This window comes from Quercus suber, unplaced genomic scaffold (genome assembly GCF_002906115.3).
Source record: "Quercus suber isolate HL8 unplaced genomic scaffold, Cork oak 2.0 scaffold_108, whole genome shotgun sequence".
NCBI classification, from domain to species: Eukaryota; Viridiplantae; Streptophyta; class Magnoliopsida; order Fagales; family Fagaceae; genus Quercus; species Quercus suber.
The window spans coordinates 377,528-398,657 of NW_027069573.1; the positions used below are offsets into that span (position 1 = coordinate 377,528).

Here is a 21,130-nt window from a genome sequence, read left to right on the forward strand (position 1 = left end):
CAATCAAATTATGACACATCATTGATCTCAAATTGATCACTCCTATAACCAATTGAAATCAATTGTTCATAATCATATATAGTCGGAGTCAATTTGTGATAGTACATCTTAGCCATTAAAACTTGATTTGATGATAACTTTCAATCTGGTGGTCCGATTAGGGCTTATGACCAGTCGATTTGATCGTTACAACATCAAGATCATTTTGGTGAAATGAATCCAAGGATCTAATGGTTAGAATCAAGATGCATATTTCCAGGCAAAATTACCCTTTTACCCTCCATGCGTGATTAAATACGGGTTGCAAAATGGGGTGTCAACAACTGGCTTAAGCTCTTCCAACAAGAATGATGTCTAAATTATTTCCTAATAAATTCCTGTACTTCCTTGCTGTATTGGTCATTGAACTGATGCTTGTGTACTTTGGTTTTATAATTTGATGTCGTACAAATATAGAGCATAGAATCACTCTAAACTGTCGCCTACTTGTTTATATATGATCTCATTTTTACGTAAACTGTGCAACTAAAATGTTTACAAATATTTGATCTAATTGATGTATGCACAACACAATATTGAGGAGCTTTTAGCTATTTGCCAATCCATGGTACCAGTTTCATGGTCTGAACAAAAATCTGTTTTGCGTTACCTTTACTATCTAGGTGACATTGTGGAATAGCTACATGTAGCTTGAGATGAACGATGGCTATGGATTGTGCTATTGATTGTGAAGGAGCTAAACTGATTGAACTCTGTCTTCATTGCTTTGTATACTTGATCTAGGCCTTCCTCAATCAACTCCAGAACCGTCTGTGGCATTGGTGGCATGTTGATGTGATCAATTGATCCTTCCAACATCTTCACCACTTCCCCCATTGAAGGCCTCGTGAATACCTCATCCTGTATGCACCAGAATGCAACTTTCAGAGCTCGCACGAGTTCCTCTTCTTCTGCTGCCCCTTGTAGTCGCCTATCTGCAACTTTTATTGGTGTCCCATTGGTCATCTCCTAACAAGAAATAAACATTGCTATGGTTAAGAATTAGCATACAGTTATCACTTTTGTTTATGAGTTACGGCATCTTTGAGAAGATTGACTTCCAAATGTCACTTGACAATATTGTGATGTTGTCCTGAAAAACACAATTAGGATTACTATTTTGCTTGGAAGTAAGTAGCAAAACAGACACATAAATAGAAGTAGACAAGCTGTTATGTCTATCTAATGTTTTGGATGAGAACATTTGGTTATGCTCAATGCACAATCTCCTATTTCTACATTGTTTGGAAGGGCTGGTTAGTATATAGAATGACCATTTTGCGGGATTAACCAAGCCTATGTTCACCTTGATGATTATTCTTAAAGATCATTTTTATTTATCATGATTATGAGAAGTTAGTCTCAAAAGTTTTTTCCTGAAGAATCCAAAAGTACTGCACTGATCTAAAGTTGAGAAAGACATCAGACAGACGATACCTTAAAAGCCCATCCAGGGAAGAAGAAGTCCTCAGCATTTAAAGATGTGTCAAGATTTCTCCTTCCACCAATAATTTCTAAAAGAAGCATTCCATAGCTATAAACATCAGCCTTTACAGTTATAGGGCGGTTACTAACCCACTCTGGAGCTAAATAGCCTCTAGTTCCTCTGACCATTGTGACGACGTGTGAGTGCTCTCTTCCCATTAACTTAGCTAGTCCAAAATCAGATACTTTAGGACAGAAATTCTCATCTAACAAAATATTTTCAGGCTTTATGTCACAATGTATTATTCGATTTCTGCACTGCTCATGGAAATATGCAATTCCTTGTGCAGTAGCCACAGCTATATGGAAGCGAGTTGGCCAATCTAGTAGCCTGTCTCTGCAATTATATGAAGGAAAGATCCATTTGTCCAAGGACCCATTTTTCATGAACTCATAAACTAGAAGCCTGCCAAAGCAGCAAAACAATAAATTGTCAATCATAACTAATTTTAAAAAAAAAATTTAATTTCAAATTATTTAAATATTAAATTATGAGGTGATCTAAATGCAAAATCTCAAAATGTCCACTGAGCTTTAAACCATATCATTCATAAAGCTTAAAAAAAAGGAAATTTCATACCCAGTGGACATTTTTAGATGTTACATTTATGTCAAAATTATAATAAAAAAGACTGCCTAGGAACATTACTTACCGTTGTGACCCCTCAGAGCAGTATCCACAGAGTCGAACCAAGTTCATGTGATGCATGGAGCCAATAGTGTTCACCTCCGTTATAAATTCCTTCTCTCCATGAGGCAACACCCTATCTAGTTTTTTCACTGCAACCAAAGTTCCATCTGCTAGGCTTCCCTTATATACATTCCCAAATCCTCCTGTAAAAGAAGCATTACTTTAATGCAAATATACATGATAAAAAAAACTATATAATTAGTACAACATCCTCTGTTTCATTTCCTCTATTTGTTGAAATTAGCATTGTATTCTATGCTTACCTGTTCCAAGCAACTGGCTAAAATTCCATGTCCTGGTTTGTAACTCACGGTAGCTAAAATTCAATGGAGCACCTGATAAGATCAAGGAGCTCTCCAAGGCTCTCTTTAAAGCTCTTCTTCTATGAATGTTATAGTATAATAACAAACAAAGCAACCCAATGAGCACTGTTATGCTGAGAGCAATTGGAATAACCAAGACCTTCTCTCTTGCATTCTTGGACCCTTCCAAAGAACCCCCAGAATTGCCTTCTGGTGTGTTTGAACCATTAGACCTAACCTTCACAAAGAGAGTTGAGTCAGCGTCCTCAAACCCACCAAAGTCCAAGCTCCTCAACACCCAACAATAAGGCGTCCCATCATCAAGCCCATAAACAGAAGCAACACACTCACAATCCGATAAACAAGCATCCCCACACTTGGCAATATCACTATAATTTGCTATTACAGAAAAATAAGAATAATAGTAATTGGTTTGCTGCACCGTTGAAATCCTAAACTCGGATGTTGAATATTTATGCTGTGAATCACATTTACCAATCAACAATGAGTTTTCTGAGCACTGACTACGACCTTCTACCTCAGAAGTACCCGGTAAACATGTACAAGAAGCATTGGTCTCGCTTCTATCCAAATTACATACCCCATTGCCACAAATTCCAGCAATATCACATGGATTCGAAACTGCAGCCCATTCTGGCACCCATTGGTGCGAGCCATTTACATCATCATCCCATCTATACAAACGTACATTTCCATTGGTCTCGAGTGACAATCTTCGAAGAACCGCTGACCTTGTTGTCATATTTGAGGTTGCTGACAATCCACCTATATCATTATTATTCTTGTACACATACACAGCACCATCCGAGAATTCCCCATAAACAATTCCAAAGCTTCCAGCATCATCTAAGACTGCTACAACATCCCCAGTCACATTTGATATAACAGGTGCTTGCCAGTAGGAATAATTGGTGAAAGATTCTGGCAAGTTGTTATAAGTTTTAGGCAAATTGTATGTTAAAGCGAGGGTTAGTGAATTGGATTGTTGAAGCATTTTGAGAGTGTAATAGCCACCACCTTGTGAAGCTGAGTTAGATGTTGTTAGCTCTAATGAGACTGTGAGAGGTTGATTTGGGAGTATAGTGTCAGTTGGGTGTGAAAAACTCTGCCATACAGTGTTGTTGGGCGTGCTATAGAGGATGAAGTTTCCAGACTCTGACATGACTGCATATTCTACACTTGCACTTGAAGTGTTGGACATCCAGACAGTGGTGTCGCCATCAATGAGGACAAGGTTTCCGGTGGTGTCGAGCTCCAAGATTGCGTTGTTGGTGACTGGAGAGTTTCTATAATATTAGATTGAGAGAATGAAATTTTTTGGCTTAAGCGATCGGATCATATATTACCTACAAAAGCATTAGTAAAGACTAGAGATGGAGGAATGGTTCATGATTTTTCTCTTTTTTAAGTTAGAGAACCAGTAACCATATCCACCCTATTATGTATCAGGCTCTTTCAAGGAGTGTGCAGCACTACAATCCTACAAACTTGGGGGATGGGGTACTACTGCTTTGTTGCAACTCGAAAACCAGTAACTATCCCAGTTTTCTAAGAATTTATCATTTCCTTTAATGCATGTTTGGCTTCAAATTAAAAAATCACCTTATTTTTGCTACTATTCATGGACCCCACTACACTTTTTGATATTATTCATAAGTTTTACTGTACTGTTTTAACTAATTTTTACATTTATCTATAATATTTTTAGCAAAACATCTACCATCCTAATATATGCTCCATATTTCTTAGAAAAACATGGACAATATTTCACAAGTCTAGTTTTGATCTTGTGCAAAAGTATTTTTGTTTATATATACGAAAAATGGCAAAATCTATTGTACACATTGTATTACACACACTGCAAAAATATATTGAGAATGGGACTTTACGTGACGCTTTTAGTGTATTTAGGCAGCACACCGTATAAAATACATATTGCCTTATGACAGATATTGTTTCACACCTTATTATTGTACGCTCCATATATACAAACATGAAATAATCATATCTTTTGTTAATGTTCACATTTAAAATATAAAAATGTATGGTGAGTTTGGACAAAATGTACTAACCGAGTGTGAGATAATCTATGAGTTTATATGTACTTATCCGAATGCAGCACAACAAAAATCTAGTATAACAGTGGGAGAAGAAGTTTTAGGACAGTAATTAATTATTTATAGTATAAAATTGTTAGAATTAATAATATTAAATGATTAAATATATATTTTGCTAATAGCTTAAGTTCTTTTAAACAAGTGGTAGTTGATAATAAATTAACCAAGACGATCAATGCAATATTAATAATTAAGTAATAACAACCAAATATTTAAAGGACTTATTAAATTAATGATGTCCATTGAAACTTACCTGTTTGCTGACCACACTATTGTTCGATCTCCAGGAAGCTCCGCAAACCAAATAGCCAGTTCAAACTGATCACGTACTTCCGCTGGAGTGAACCCAAAAGCAAACGTGCCATTATCCGAAACCCATGTTTGGTCCTCACTAGCCAACAGTCTCGAACCCAAACCAACGTGGCTAGCAGCCATGCAAGCGCCAAAACTGGCTACACATAAGCAGAGCAAAATCCAAGAAGAAGAAGAAGCCATGGAATCAAGCTTAAGCTAAAGTGGCCAGTGGTATTGATGTTAAAAAAAGGTTTAGCTCGTCTTTTTTAATGTCAAAAAAGTGGATGAATAAAAACTTAAAAGGAGCCGAGTGTTGTGGACAATCATAACACTTAATTATAGAGTAGTGGGTGAGCTAAACTTTGAAAATGGTTGCATGAAATATTGGTCGGTAAAGAGATATAATTGAATATTGTGGCTGGGGCACTTGTTTATTGCTATGTGGTCTTTAAATGGACTGTAGTCTGTGGAGTTTGTGATCAGTCCAAAAAAGCCGAATAGGCCAAAAGTCTTGGACAGTGGACACGCTCCTCTCTAATTATTGACAATCCTTAAAATTCAGATATTCACACTTTAGCATAGTGGGAATATATATGGACTGGTACGACTTGATACCAGACCTTTGGGGAAGGATGATGACTTTTTGAGGTCATGGTGGCGTTATATCAAGACTTGGATTGCTTAATCTGAAACTATATCATTTACCTGAGATGGTATTAGTAATATCTGTTGTCTTAGGGTCATAATAATGGCCTTAACTGAATTTTGACAGTAACAATCAGAAAAGGTTGGCATCTAGTGTGCAACTTTGCCTCACAGTATCAAAAACTCTCAACAGTTAAAAAAGAACACAAGTCGGATTCAAATTAGGATAGTGTTTATTACACACAATCGTGACTTAAAAGTCATGAGTTCAATACATTTTGCAGCATGTGGATTCACGTGTGTAACAGGTTTTTCCATTAAATTATACGTGCATGATATTGATATATAAAGATGGACATTAATTAGATACATGTTATTTGTACCGTACATTTACTGCGAAGCTCTATAAGTTGGTTGTGTATCATGGAGAGAGCAAGAGAGTTTAACTAACTTGAAATTTTAAGCGCGGGAGAATTCTATTTCAAAAGTAAGTTTTTATATTTTCTTGTATGGGCACACATAACAGAGACTGCATTTGACATTAACAATAAATAGCTCCATCAAAATTTCATTGAAAATGGAATTCACATACCATTCATTTTTCAACATTTATCAATTTTGTAAGGTAGAAGTAATGTCTAAATGGACGAATACATCAATTGTTGAAATTTAGGCATTCTATCATGACTGCAAAACCATAAATTAAGGCTCATTAATTTTAAATTTAAATTGACATTCAGATCAAGTGTCGTGAAAATTTCTTTGCATGGAAGTAGAAATCCTCCTCTGGTTAGCCCATCATTTTCGTTGAACTGCAGAGTAAGATACACTACGAGTGTGCAAAAGAAAATCATCAAAAACCTTGATCATCCATCCTTAATATGAAATTAATAATATCATTTCAAGTTGTATATATATTTATGTAGTTTCATTAACTCAATAAAGCAAAGTTGTGTATTTCAAAGATTTCAAACCTATTGTAAATTTGTAACCTCAAAAAGAAGTCATGTCTAATGGAATATTGTATAGGGATTGTTCTACACGCGTTGGAATTTGAATGGCATTCACAAGATCATCTCCTTTGTAGCCCGTTTGGTAATGCATTATCAAATCAAACCTTCTCAAAGTACAATATTTCTAATTCACCTTCTTTGTAGGTACACCTTATTCAAACATCTTTTCAAAAGGTTGAAAAATTATCATGTACGACTAAATGCATATCGATCATTTGGTGCATTAGAGGTCACAACTGCACACTTACAATGTTCTTACAATTTGTTGACTTGTAAAAGTGTAAGTGATTGATGTAAAGTCAATAGTGAACAAAAAGTCTTTCATTACTCATATTATTATATAAACTAACCAATTGTGAAATTAAGAGTAAAATTAGTTGGTCAAATGTCAATAATTTTTTTTATGAAACTTCTAGAGAAAATTATTTTTTCTTAGGAAAATTCCTTTTTCACTTGTAAAATCAATGTAAATTTACATTATAAAGACACAAAAAGTGACAAATATTATACACATTTATAAAAATAATATAATATATACAACTTTTTGTAAATGTATACAACATTTATCATGTTCTCTTTGCAATGCACAAAGTGTAAATTTAAGTGATTTTGACTTTTACACTGTAGTATAGGTGTGAATGCCTTATAATCTTGACATTTGTCTCCACACTTAGATCTTATAATTGTAACTGCGGTTAAGACGAGTTAACTGTTAATAACTGTTAAAATAGTAAAAGCGAAGAAGTTTCTGGTATTTCTCTCTCTGCTGTCAAAACTCAAAACGACGTCGCAGACTCTCTCTCCGCCCGTGTTCGTTGAAACTTCCAACACCGCAAGCCTCAACCAACTCACCCCTCCCAGCTCATAGTGGATAGGACATAGGACATCATTACTATCTAAAAATTTTGGATTTTTAATTTCCTATATCTGATGCATAATCTAAGCCCTCTACGCCCCGGATTCACCAATCCGGCTCCGCCACGATGTCAACCTCAACGACAACCCATGTTGCCACACTCTTCTCCTCCCAATTCTAGGGTTAGGGTTTTGAAGAAGAACCCTAACCCTAGACTCATCCAATTCTCTTTCAATCCAACCCTTCCTCGTCTCAATGCAAAACCCTATATCTCTCCAACAAATGTAAGCTCTCTCTTTCTTAAACTCTTTCCATTTGTTTAGTGAATTTGAAATTGGCTGTTTGTTTGCCTAGAAAGTGAGGAATTTGAAGAGAAATTAGGTGCAAGTTTTGATTTTTTTTTAAATGGGTTTCGTGGGGTTTTGGAATTTGTTAATAGAAATGATAGGATTGGAATCTTTGAGGATTAAATTAAAGCAGGGGGGGGAAAGAAATGGAATATGCTTTGGTTCTTTTTATTGGATGGGTGAACTGAATTTTGTTAAAGCTAAAGTGATAAATAGTTGATATATATATATATATATATATATATACTATTAGACACCTTAGAGCTTCTATTGGAGGCATAAGAAACTAATTACAAAAGTTATTAACTTTCTGAAATATGTGAACAATGGTGTTTGCACTAGCAATTATAAAAATAAGTGTGGTTGGTACTTGGTAGGCAGTCTTTCTCACAAATTTGGAGAGTCTGATTCCCCGGACTCAACCCGCAAAATATATCTTTGGCGGAGAGCACTTGCCATCGCACAAGGGTCCAATGATTATTAATTTTGGGTAATTCCATTAGTAGATACTGTCCTTGTTTCTTATTTATTTAAAATCACATCATGCACCTGCTGTCTGAGAATAAATGCCTTTGCCCCAAAAGTCTTGAGGACTCTGTTGTAGAAATTTCTGTTTCAAGGTGCAGTACCTTCTTTATATGATACCTATGTAACTTCCTGTAACCTTGAAAGTGGATTTGCTTCAAAAGCATTATCAATTGAGGCATCTTTCCATTCCTTGATCTCAGTTTCCACTTATGGAATCCTCCTTTATTTCTGTTCTTTTCCATTGGCTCTTCAATTTAGTCCTTTTCCACCCCGCTTATGAAGATGCCTCGTCAACATTATCCTTCTAGGTGCTGATTGGACCCCTTAAGCAACTCACGATTTTTTATCAGTCAAATCAAAGAATCCTTTGTCTCGCTGACAAGTACAGTCTGCTCTCTCATAAATCACTTAGGGGAACAAACCCCTGTTTATTGGGCTGAATTTTGTGATTTCTTAAATGTGTATATGAAGACATAAAAAGCTCTAAATTTGTTTTGTTTGATCAGAATACATACCTCCATTCAAACATTTTGTTAGCAAGCCGGGATGATAGAACAAAAATCTCCACGACTGAACCTGGCACAATTATTTTCATTTGTTGGGTTGAGCTTTCTATATACCCTAAGAATTCAAATGTTACTTCTCCTTACATTTCATTAAAATTCTCAGTGGCCAAGTTGCGGGTTATGTTGCATCAGATTTGGAATAAATGATTGATTCATCAGGGTTTTTTCCCCTAACGAATGATAAATTTTGATTTAATCAAAACACAGGTACAACTCCTGAGCATAACCACAAACTCCCAACAGAAAACAAGCATCTCAGCTACACCAAGTTCCCACTAAGCAATCCTACAGCTGGACAACCAGCAAATTAATAAAATTCAAAAACTAAATAAACAACATATCAAAGCAGCACACTGTTAGGAATCTTCCATATGCTGCACAGAAATCCTGTTTTGGATTGTCCTTCATATGCTTACACTACATTATTCTTCCCTTAACATCCTGACATACTCTCTGAATCAGCCGCCCTTCAGAGTTAACACTTCCTCCATGTGCTTGTTTATTTACTTATATTTGATTCTAAGATGAATTATTAGTTTTTCTTTTTATTTTTTATTTTTTCTTGATATTCATTGCTAAATCATTATTGTTTTGTAGAAATGGAGATTTTTGTGTCTTAGGGATGAAGAATCTTCATCTGCAATACCTGAGTCCAAGTTTGTAGAAGATAAATTATCAGAAGAATTGGTGAAGCCTGAATTCAATCAAATAAATGATGTGCAGAAAGATTGGATTTCAAGACCTAGAAAGGTAGGATTTTCTTTTATAACATTTGTGCAATGATATTCAGTCTTTGGATGAGGATTATTTGTTTTCCTTTTTTTTTTTTTTTTTGGGGGGGGGGGGGGTGTTTGTGACTGATTAATTGAAGTTTATGCCTCTAAGGGGAGATTGATTTTGAATGCTCTTTCTATCTCTCTCAAATAAATTTTTTATTTTAGTTTATTTTATCTTCATGCATCAATATGGTCTTTATGGATGCACTACTTTTTTGCACATACCCAAAATGATTTCTGATCTCATTTTTATATTTTGTCCATTAAAAAAAGGATTGTGGTATAATCATTCAGTTTTCATGTCACTGTGATGTAAATGAATTCATCTGTATATAATTTTCTTCGTAATTAAACCTTGAACCCATTAAAGACTAGAGGCATAAGCATAATCTTAATGCCATGTTACTAGTAAAGCCTGGTGCTTACTCACCCTAACATGTTTGAGTTGATGGTTTCTGAAGTCTGAAACTCATTCCATTAATCTACTATTGGTTGGTATATGATTATTATGGACCTATAGGCCATAGCCATAGTATTGAAATAGACCTGATCTTTTTTTAACTCCATAACTATCATAAACAAAATCTACTGAAAATTAGATGAAGTTTTTGTTAATTTCAGTTTAAAGAGTTGTTGCACAAAGTGTTTTTCACTAGTATAATGTTTTCCTTTTTAAAGAATGATAACCAATTGTTTTGCACATTTTCAGGATTGATATCTATTTTGTGATAATATTGCAGGTTACAGATGCACTTTTTGGTGCAAAGCCTTGGACGGTGCCATGGACAGCAAAGACCATAGCACAGGTGCAGCATTCTGTTTATATTACTTTGATGTTATGTGGCATTCATCTTTTTGCGCTAAGTTTTCTAGTTACTATTTACCATATAAATTTATTTCCAAATTGCAATTTTATTGAAGCTAATCCACTCAACTACTTATGCATAGATTTAAGTTTCCTACATGACCATAAATAATATTTGCATCAATGTTCCCCTTTGTCTCTGCGTTTTTCTTCTTCATTTGGTGAGAATGATATGTATGTCTGCTTTTTGGGCCGAATCTCTACCTAAAGGGCATTCTTTTGACATAGGTGTACAATAAGAGTTGTCTATATGATAGTGTGAACCTAGTGTCCCATGTTTGTGGTTCAAACCCCACCTTCCCCTCCCCCTTTATTTACCTATTAAAAAAAAAATTTGAACCCTATATTGTTATCATGGTTTTAGATTTCAGATTTATATTCAACTTTAGTTATGTCCAAGATTGAGGAGATACATCCTCTTATAAAATTAAAAATTAAAAAAAAGAAAAAAAAAAAAAAAAGAAAAAAGATTGAGGAGATATGTCCTAATAAAACTGTTTTCATGCTGGAGCTCTTGCTGAGAAACAGTTGCAAATAAGAAATTCTTAGATATGATCAATTTTACTAGCACAATTTTCTGAATTCAATAAAGCTTTATCCAGCAAAAATCTTAGTCAGTGTCAATGGCTTGAACTAAAGCAGCAGATTCACTGTTTAGGTTTGGTACCTTTGGGTCATTTGAGGGTTTTTTTTTTTTTTTTTTTTTTTTTTTTTTAACTTTTATTTAAACGGCACTCAACTACTAAGTCTGAGGAAATTGACCAACAGTTCCAACCATTTTATTGGTCAGTGGCAGGTGTAAGCAACTCAGTCCCGAATAAATCCGGTCAAGTGGTGGGTTGACACCAAACTCAATCCAACTCAACCGTGAGCAGCCTAGGTGCAGTATTTATAATTAACAATCTTTGAACGTTCATAACTTAATCAACTTCATGGAGGATTTTGGAGGTAAACTAATCAGTGGGAGAAACAGGATTTCTATGTTTAGGGTGGTGAGGTGAATGGTGGTGTGGGAGGTGGTAGTGTGCTGTTGAGAAGGTGAGTGTTTACATGTGGTGGATGGGAAAAAAGTGATGGATTTGACGGTCCCTGGTGGGAGACTTGATGTGTGTGCGTAGTGTGGTGTTGGCTTTGCAATGAAAAAGGTTGTGTTGATTGCGATAAAGATGGAGTTGGGGGCAGATGATACATTCCACTTAGCTGGGGCATCGGAGTAATCATATGAAGAGAATATTGGGATGGATTCATAGTGTATAAGGCTAATTATGAAGTCATCATATAAGAACATAGTCTGTAGATTACAGTCAAGAGGGATTTCTTTTGGACATTGATGTGGGACAAAGGGAAATGAAACAGAATCTAATTTGGAAGTTTTGGGCAACTAGGACTTTGAAGAATTAGGGTTCAGGATTGATGGGAAAATCTGCAGGAGAATAGTAGAAATATAGGGTGTCTATTGGTGAAAAGGAATAGTAGGAGTGTGATGAAACAAAGGGGAAAACCAAGGGTTTAGGTTGCTGTTCTAGGGCTATGAATAGTCACCCATGAACAGTAATTTGGCTGTTTGTGGGTTATTTTGAGCTATTTGATGGATGGTTGGTTTAGAGTTTTGAAGTTTTGGGATTCTAGGGTTTTAAAGGTGACTCAACAGTGATTGCAAGGTTCAAGTTGGGGGAAATTTAAGGACGTGGAAGAAAAGAGATACAAACAAATATTCACAAATTCTGGAAATTTAGAAAAACTTATTCTCTGTATTGAATAGAAAGTTTTACATTCATATAAATAGATGACTAATATTATACCTAGTAGAACTTGTACCTTCTTGAAACCCTAAATAAACTAAAATAAGATCCAATGGACCATTAGTACAGTCTATCAGAAATTAAAACATCGCTAAAAAAATAAATAGAACAATCAGAAATCTGTCTAGAACTATTAAATTCTCAAAAACATAATAAAATAAAAGTCATAATCTACCAGAAAGCCTATTCAAGCTCCCAGGTACCCTTGGCATCATCTGACATGTGCCACATTAATGCTTGGGAATTAGAATTAGTTTTGGGATGCATTTTTTATGTTGTTATTGGTTGTTGCTGTGGTCCTTCATCAGTTGTGGCCATTAAAGTCGACTTTCATTGGTTTTTTTTTATTTTTTATTTTTTATTTTTTATTATCATTTTTTTTTCTCCTAAATTTAGTAGTAAGATCCCAATTTCATAAAGCTAAAAGACTGCAACCATATGTGCATAATTTTAAATGATGGGAATGCCAAATGAACAGGCCAATTTGAATCAATATTATAGTTGTGGCAGCTAGTTATATAATTAGGTTAATTAGAAATCAGATGAAGTTTTGTATAGGCCTTTTAGATTGCAAAGATAGTGGCAGTGCATTAATCATAAGGTAGTAGCGATGATATTGAATAGATTATATTTGCCTTTTAGGTTTTGAAGTATTTATGAAATGTTAAGTCTTATTCCCAAAGTAATTCATAAAGAAATAAAAACTACTGTTGGAGTGGAGACGTTGAAAAATCTTTGAAGCTTTTATGGTTTTATTAAAGTTTGGATTACATATAATCAATCACATCTTTTATGTATGAATAAAGGTTTAACAAGTTTAATAATGTTATCTTATTGACTTTGAAATTTAAATTTCATGAGAAGTAAATGAAAAATCTTGCTGTTAGTCACGATGAATATGAGTGGAAAGGAATAATAAGAATAGGAAAGTAAAAGCTTTTTGGGTTCTGCAGGTTATGCTTCTCTGGATTGCCTCATTCTGGTTGGTAGGATCTTGGGTAGTTCCATTTTTAGCCCACGCAGCAGGATTTAGGAAGGAATCCTTGACATACAGAGGGCAAGCCTTGTACAGCCTCTTGACTGATGTTGCTGAAGGTCTTGCTGGGATAGCACTCCTGCATCGCTGCCTCACAAGGTTTCATCCCCTTCCATCCGACTGGTTCAAGTTTAGCCTTGAAGGGAAGTGGCAATTCGATGTTGGTTTGGGCTGTCTCATGTTTCCCCTTGTCAACCGACTCTCACAGGTCAACCTTAATTTGTGGCCTATTCTTCCCTCTACACCTGTCACTGTCTCTAGTGTTGAGCAATCAATAGTGGCACGAGACCCAGTGGCAATGGCCCTCTATGCAGTAGTAGTTTCAGTTTGTGCCCCCATTTGGGAGGAGATTGTTTTCCGTGGATTCCTTCTTCCTTCCTTGACCAAGTACATGCCCGTTTGGTGCTCAATTTTAGTGAGTTCAGTAGCTTTTGCCTTGGCACATTTCAATATGCAAAGGATGCTGCCACTTATATTTCTTGGGGTGGTAATGGGTGCTGTCTTTGCCCGGTCAAGGAACCTCTTACCATCGATGTTGTTGCATAGCTTGTGGAATGCTTTTGTTTTTTTAGATCTCATGAAATAATTTTTCTCTGTACTCCATTCTTCTCAAATCAAGTTTCAATTAGCATTGCTTGTCCCACTTTGTACAATAATCAAGTTGGTTTAAACGTATCCAAAAAAATTCACGTTGGTTTAATACTGGTAATCCTCCTCTGGTTTGCTGTTGAAATTTTACTGCTTGCTGGCAACTATTGTATGGTTGATGCTGTTGGCCCTTGGCTAATGAGCATGAGTAGTGCGTGCATGACAAATGGTAAGAATCCTCTCCATTTCACTTTGAGAGTCCTGGCTAAAATTTATTGAAAAAAATCTAGGACTACAAACTATTTTACTACTTCATTGCTACAATTGTAAATAGTGGCACGAGACCCAGTGGCAATGGCCCTCTATGCAGTAGTAGTTTCAGTTTGTGCCCCCATTTGGGAGGAGATTGTTTTCCGTGGATTCCTTCTTCCTTCCTTGACCAAGTACATGCCCGTTTGGTGCTCAATTTTAGTGAGTTCAGTAGCTTTTGCCTTGGCACATTTCAATATGCAAAGGATGCTGCCACTTATATTTCTTGGGGTGGTAATGGGTGCTGTCTTTGCCCGGTCAAGGAACCTCTTACCATCGATGTTGTTGCATAGCTTGTGGAATGCTTTTGTTTTTTTAGATCTCATGAAATAATTTTGCTCTGTACTCCATTCTTCTCAAATCAAGTTTCAATTAGCATTGCTTGTCCCACTTTGTACAATAATCAAGTTGGTTTAAACGTATCCAAAAAAATTCACGTTGGTTTAATACTGGTAATCCTCCTCTGGTTTGCTGTTGAAATTTTACTGCTTGCTGGCAACTATTGTATGGTTGATGCTGTTGGCCCTTGGCTAATGAGCATGAGTAGTGCGTGCATGACAAATGGTAAGAATCCTCTCCATTTCACTTTGAGAGTCCTGGCTAAAATTTATTGAAAAAAATCTAGGACTACAAACTATTTTACTACTTCATTGCTACAATTGTAATGTGGTAGTGTGTGAGTGGTGGATAAAAAATGGTGAGGCAATGTGTTAGTGGTAGACACCAAAATTGTTTTTAATAAAAATTTCTTCTCTGTTCCCGCATAAATTAGACACTGCTTAAAAGATCTTTTACAATTTGAGGCGTATCATTTATCAAAAACAATTTGCCAGCCACAACAAACTCCGGCCTCCGTTGTCATATCCTCCACCCCTTTATAGAATTGGCATTGGAAAGCTTAGCTAACTTGTAGTATTAGTATTTTCTCCATTCAAAAATGATCAATTTCATAGTTCAAATTAAATATTACCAATTTAAATTTTAAATGAGATGGTACTTTTTGTAACTGTTTGATACAAGAAATAAAATCTTAAACGCAAAATGGGCTCTCCATTTCCAATAAAATAGAGAGGATCATGTTCCTAGCGTACAACGCCTACATCTTGCTATCTGCTTATTTTGATTTAAATTTCTCTCTCTGTCTCTCACACATTTATCTCAAATAAATTCTAGCCTTGAAATGGATTCTCTTCATTTGAAAGTGAAATGGAAAGGATCCTTATCCATGACAAATGCATAGGTTTGAGCCCACCTGCTATGTAATGCGTGGCATATTCATATTCACTACAACCGCGGTCATTTGACAATTACAACTGTCGCGAGCCCTGCAACTGTTTCTCCTCCTTAGTTCAATGCAGTGCACTATGATTTGGGATGGGCAATATTTTTTAGATTATTAGAGCATCAATTTTTTTTCCCAATTAATTTTGAACTCATAATTGGGCCATTTTTTTAATAAATAATGCATTTTTAGAAATTATTTCCTAAAGTAGTACTTTTTAAAAATTATTTAGGAAACAGCCTTTTGTAAACTTGTCTGAGACACGAGCGCAAACGCTATTAGCATCTCTCAAAAAGACGAGTTTATCATGTATGCTACTGATTTGGTAATAATGACTAAATAGTGAATCGAAGTGGAACTCGTCTTTGGGAAAGCTGAGTACATGTTTTCCTATGGACTAGATGGTGGTCTTGATCACTGTTGGTTATGGCAATCACTGAGACCAATCCACAGCATACAGTGAATCATGTGTACAGAGTCAGGTATAAAATTGTATTCATGTAACAAGTTATAGGCTGCTCTGTGCAAGTTTTAAGTCCACATTATTAGCTATCAAGGTTCTTTCTTCGTGTTTCAAGCTTTTCAGTATCTGAAGTGTAGTAAGTCAACTAATAACTGATGGATTTTTTCTTCCAAATTGTAATCAAATTTTGCATAATTAAAAAAAAAACATTCTTTTTCTTATATTAAACTGCATTTATGAGTGTTTGGATTCTCTCACAGCTGCTTATTGTCTTGAAGTGCCACATGAGGGGGGACCAATTGGTATCATGTCACTCTCTATTTCTGACTTTTGTCCCAAAACATAAGTCAATGTTCATTTCTTTCACAGACAATCCGGGGGACCCTTGTCTGCTATATTTGTTTTTGTCAATTGTTTGTAAATCGTAATTAGCTCAATTGTGAAAGAAAAGGATATAACTTTCTTTGACAATTAAACTAGAGGTCATTTGAATTGAACACCACTAACTGTTAGTGGATGGAAAAGCCAGAAATTTCCTTACCAATAACTTTGTGATATTCTCTTAATTCCATTTTCTTTTCCTTCGCATTTTAGATGTATCTTTTAACTGATTCAAGGACAAAAGTGTAGCTACATATGACAATGGATGTCATTTATTCTTATCTGTTTTTGTATTGAAAAGTAGAATTTATGTCTAGTGTCTTCTTCTGTATTTGTTTTGATGTTGTAATGAAAGAGAGTAATTCAAGAATTGTTTCCTGAATTTACCTTTCATAAATCTTGTCAAATGTTAGTGCAAATACGATGCTCACACTTCTTTTTCTTTTTCTGTTCTTTTCCTTTTCAACTTTATTTTTTTTCAAGTGTGAGCTATCTGTCTTTTTCTTTTCTAGGTTCCATTATTTTGTGTAAAAGTAAAAGTGTCACATTTTCAAGCGTAATTTTTGGTTCGATGAATAAAAGCTGCCACTTAATGCAAAAAATTATTTAAAAGTTAGGACCATATATATCCCCATCCCCCTATTAAAGATAACCTATTTTCATGAGGTTTATGTATTAAAAGACAGTATCAAATTGAATGTGGTATATCAAATAATAGTGCTGCGGAATTACAGATACAAGATTTTGTTGAACAAGAAATTACTATAGATTGTTGGAAAAATGTAAGACATAATGACTGAGAATAATATACGTGGTCAGCACCAATCAGCTTGTTAAAGATTCATAACTGTGATTACATACACTTTTATCTTATTTAATTTAAGTACCGAAACCCAAAGAGCCGTACTATATATTAACCCTAAACCATAACTAAACCCAAAAACCCTAAATCCAATCCTCTAAGGGTGGAACCTATTGGCTAATGGTCCATGTAAGGTGCAGATGTGCTGAAAATAATGATGTTCCTGCTTCAAAAATTTGGAAATATATGTTAGAATTCACACCATTCATCTCATAAAATACTAACTAGAGTAAATGTTAAAACAGCTTTCCATAGTTTTAAAAACTTGTTCCGCCATATATAGTTAATTGGTAAAAAACTGGTTTGTTGCATATGCCGACTCTTCTTTTGTGTCTTACATTTTTCTTGTTTAATTATGTGAGTTTGACGCATGCAGCTCTTCTAGAACAGATCCAGGTCACCCTATTGTCCAGATTGTGTTGGAGAGTGATAAAAAATACACCATCCAAAATTTAATGCAGCATACTGTGCTCTAAAGCTGCTGAATGACCTACTTAAACCTTTGCAATATTCTTCTTTTCCCTTTAAACAATTGTAATATTGTTTTATCCAGACCACCATTTGATTATAATATCATGTTACAATCAAATATTTTATCATTTATGTGGAGCCTTGTGCTGAAGCAGCTAGGATGTAAGCATCAAAATGGTGAAATCATCTTTTCAAACTGGTCATGCCCACTCAAAAGTTTTTAGCACAAAAATTATAATATCAAAAGATAATGACAAACAGAGGTAGCTAAGCAAGCATCATCAACATTGTCCACAATGTAAAGAATATAGTACTATGGAGAAACATTCAACATTATTAAATTTGGTTGAACTCTTTGTACTAGTTTTTTGAGCAGGTTGCATAATTAATGGAGCATGCATGAGCCTGTCTCCCGTAAACATTGAACTTCTTAGAATTACTTTCCTTTTGTGGAGGTTCAATTGTGCTTATTCTCTTTATTTAATTTCTATAGGTGACTTGGAACTTAAAAAAAAAGAAAAAAAAAAAGAAAAAGAGGAAGCATGCACGAATCTGATTCTGTTTCTCTTTAGTTAGTTACTTCTAGTTGATGGTGAATAATATAAGTTTGTAAAAGAGAAACCATCTTCTTTGTGAAGTTACAAAGAAAAAAAGAAATGATTGAAAAAAAAAGTGGGGTAAACTTGTGATGCAACAGTGCATTATGGGTCTTGTTGGGGCTCACATTTCTGTTTCTTTTCTCTTTTCTCTTTTTCAATTATTAAAATTCGTTGTCTCTTGCCAGACAACCACACAAGCAATTTCTTTGGGAAAGAGGATATTGAGGTATATATATATGTACATATTAAAGATATGTGCTATATAGGGCCTATGCTTGCCACTACCTCACCTTGTATGCATTTCCCTTTGTAGTGTATATATTAGTCCTCTTCTGCTTCCTCATATTCCCAACATACCTTAATCCATGGAAGCTTCACAGCCTCTTTCAATTGAAAGCTTTTCATACAGTTGGCTAGTGAACCTAAGACCATCATTAGAAAGCTTAGACAACTCCTTCAGGTACTCGCTTGATGCATCCGATGAAGCCTCCTTCATTGAGATGGACCCAAGAATGCCACCCTCCAAGAGATTCTTTAGGAACTCTCAGGATTTCAAGTTTGACCTTCCAATTTCACAATCTTCTCTTGCTCTGGTTCACGCAGACGAGCTCTTTTCCAATGGCTATGTTATGCCTCTCTTTGTTGATCCATTGAAGATGGAGGCTTATAATTATAAGGCCTCAGATTGCGGTACTCCAACCCTGCTGCCATCCTCTTCCCATGCACCTAAAGTCCTAATTCCAAATGATATTCCTCGTCGCTCTTCAAGTATTAGAAGGTGTCGAAGATTATCAAAGCACATATTTCAAAAGTATATGGATTTTCTTAGGCCATTGTTTCAAAGACTAAGACGAAGCAAATCAAGTTCTAAAGCTGACAGCGTTGATAAAAGAGTTCATAAGGTGGTGAAGAACTGGGTATACTCATCCGAAACATCTCCAAGAATTAGTGTAGCTTACTCTGCTGATGATGATTGGCGCAAATCTTGTGACTCTGAGAGTTCAATTTATGAGGCAGTTCTCCATTGCAAAAGATCCATAGGTACATATTAATATATGTCTTTCTTAATCGGTTTTTACTATTGTATTATTGTCATCATTCTGCATATATTTTGGGTTCTAAACAGCTTTCCAAACTTTGTTATTTTCAGGAAAATGAATTGAGGGTGTTACAGAGAAAAGTAAAGAAAGGAAAGGAGCAATTCAAGATACATTTAGAAACAGAGGAAATGTGAGGTGACAAGAGGATCATCAGCCACATGTTATTTGTCCCTTTGTCCTATATTTCTGGGAATGATAACGTAAAGTTTTTGTCCTACAAGGGAGTAGAAGTAGTGTGAATGGTCGGCCATGGAATTTTCTGGCATTGGGAAAGTAGAGAGGAAAAACAAAAAAGGATACATTATAATTTTGTGTTTGTCTTTTTCATTATGGGAGGAACACAAAGAATCTGCCTTGCTTATTCGTATGAAGTTGTATCTAATGTATGAAAAAGAGGATTGTATAATTCATGGTATATTTTCACTTCTATATAGATACGAAACTAGTAGTACTGATTTGAAGGACCACAGTAAAGTCACTAAAGTGTTGAGATGAAAGTTAAGCATGAATGATTTCCTTTTCTTTTAGCATGTATACCAGAGTTCATGACTATGTAAACACTTTATGCTGATATGACAGGCCTTACTATTTTTTCTTTATAATGATCTGTGCAATCAAATGCTATAAAGTTTGAAATCAGTTCGAAAATACGATGTTTATACCTATATAGGCCCTCCTAAGTCTTAGCCCCCCTTTATCCAAAAATATATACCCTGCTAAGCTTTTGAGAGAGGGATTCCATATAGGATTTAATTATATTTTGAAAGGTCTGAGTGAAGGAAGTTTTCCTTGTAGACTAGTAGTGGGGTTCAAGTTCTTAAGGTAATCTTAGCATTGGATCAATAGATACTCTTTTGCACACAATGATTTATTTCAAAAATTGACAATAGAAAGCGCCGGTATAGCTCTACTGGACTTATGCCAGCGGTTTAGAGACCTATAGCGGTGTTATTGAAGCGGTTTAGAGACCTATAGCAGTGTTATTGAAGCGCTGATATAGGTCGGTTTTTTTTTTTTTAGTGCAACAATGCCAAAGTTGTATTAAAGAATATATATAATCCACCACTCTAGTTTATTGTAAATCGAAGGCTTAATAGAGCAATACTAGCTTAAAATCATAGTTTAGAAGTTAGACTTTTTGTTTAAATTTTTTCTTTTTGGAAACCCTGATGTCAATGTAGGGCTCCATAGAATCTCTCACTCTCTCTCCAGCACGTGCTAAAAGTTAGGACATTTTCTAAACAAACAAAGCAGAATATTATCTTTCACATGCCCTCTTACACAATTTAACAAGACTAAAAAAATGCTAGAAAATTAGTATAGTATTATAGTGTTATTCCATTACCTATGACAACTGATATTTGCAGTGCTCACATTAGATTTTACATCATGTTTAATTTTGTTTCCAGCAGAAAACAGAAAAAGAGGAAATTTTTATTTGTCAGAAGGTCAAGAATTTGGATTCATCTATTATTAAATACACTTTCATCATGGCAGCTGACTTACTTTTCCAAAAGAAATTAAAAAAAATAAATAAATAACTAATTACTCACATAATATAGTACATTATCCACATTTTATTAAAGTTTGCACATAATGTGGGATAAATTAATCAAGCTAATCAAATACATTGAGTCTGATCAAGAATCAAGAATCAAAATACATTGACTTTTGTCATTCTTAGTTCAATTA

The 21,130-nt window shown here is 35.0% G+C and overlaps 3 protein-coding genes across 7 annotated transcripts; 2 read left to right on the forward strand and 1 right to left on the reverse strand.

The window, feature by feature from the left end:
- Positions 1-465: 465 nt before the first annotated feature.
- LOC111991692 (G-type lectin S-receptor-like serine/threonine-protein kinase At5g24080) lies at positions 466-5,291 on the reverse strand. 5 transcript variants are annotated; one of them, XM_065775271.1, is made up of 5 exons: positions 4,909-5,288; positions 2,479-3,824; positions 2,178-2,358; positions 1,477-1,930; positions 466-1,005 (listed from the first exon to the last, which is right to left on the reverse strand). In XM_065775271.1, exons 1-5 carry the CDS (start codon positions 5,148-5,150, stop codon positions 655-657), a joined length of 2,574 nt encoding a protein of 857 aa, XP_065631343.1. In that variant the 5' UTR covers positions 5,151-5,288; the 3' UTR covers positions 466-654. The 5 variants fall into 5 exon arrangements, with proteins under 5 accessions (XP_065631343.1, XP_023879254.2, XP_065631346.1 ...); XM_024023486.2 differs by having other exon boundaries at positions 466-1,008; positions 4,909-5,286; XM_065775274.1 differs by having other exon boundaries at positions 466-1,008; positions 2,479-3,813; positions 4,909-5,010.
- Positions 5,292-7,337: 2,046 nt separating this feature from the next.
- Positions 7,338-14,083, forward strand: LOC112028899 (uncharacterized). The gene is made up of 4 exons (XM_024061594.2): positions 7,338-7,747; positions 9,502-9,654; positions 10,421-10,486; positions 13,301-14,083. Exons 1-4 carry the CDS (start codon positions 7,538-7,540, stop codon positions 13,967-13,969), a joined length of 1,098 nt encoding a protein of 365 aa, XP_023917362.2. The 5' UTR covers positions 7,338-7,537; the 3' UTR covers positions 13,970-14,083.
- Positions 14,084-18,553: 4,470 nt separating this feature from the next.
- Positions 18,554-20,040, forward strand: LOC112028936 (probable membrane-associated kinase regulator 6). Its single transcript, XM_024061629.2, has 2 exons — positions 18,554-19,379; positions 19,489-20,040. Exons 1-2 carry the CDS (start codon positions 18,704-18,706, stop codon positions 19,494-19,496), a joined length of 684 nt encoding a protein of 227 aa, XP_023917397.1. The 5' UTR covers positions 18,554-18,703; the 3' UTR covers positions 19,497-20,040.
- The last annotated feature ends 1,090 nt before the right edge of the window (positions 20,041-21,130 follow it).

Coding starts and splice junctions, on each gene's coding strand:
- LOC111991692 (XM_024023486.2), bottom strand. CDS start 5,150: ATGGCTTCTTCTTCTTCTTGGATTTTGCTCTGCTTATGTGTAGCCAGT. Junction 2,359..2,478: donor TAGCCAGTTGCTTGGAACAG/GTAAGCATAGAA, acceptor CTTCTTTTACAG/GAGGATTTGGGAATGTATAT. Junction 1,931..2,177: donor TGCTCTGAGGGGTCACAACG/GTAAGTAATGTT, acceptor CTGCTTTGGCAG/GCTTCTAGTTTATGAGTTCA.
- LOC112028899 (XM_024061594.2), top strand. CDS start 7,538: ATGCATAATCTAAGCCCTCTACGCCCCGGATTCACCAATCCGGCTCCG. Junction 7,748..9,501: donor CCTATATCTCTCCAACAAAT/GTAAGCTCTCTC, acceptor ATTGTTTTGTAG/AAATGGAGATTTTTGTGTCT. Junction 9,655..10,420: donor GGATTTCAAGACCTAGAAAG/GTAGGATTTTCT, acceptor ATAATATTGCAG/GTTACAGATGCACTTTTTGG.
- LOC112028936 (XM_024061629.2), top strand. CDS start 18,704: ATGGAAGCTTCACAGCCTCTTTCAATTGAAAGCTTTTCATACAGTTGG.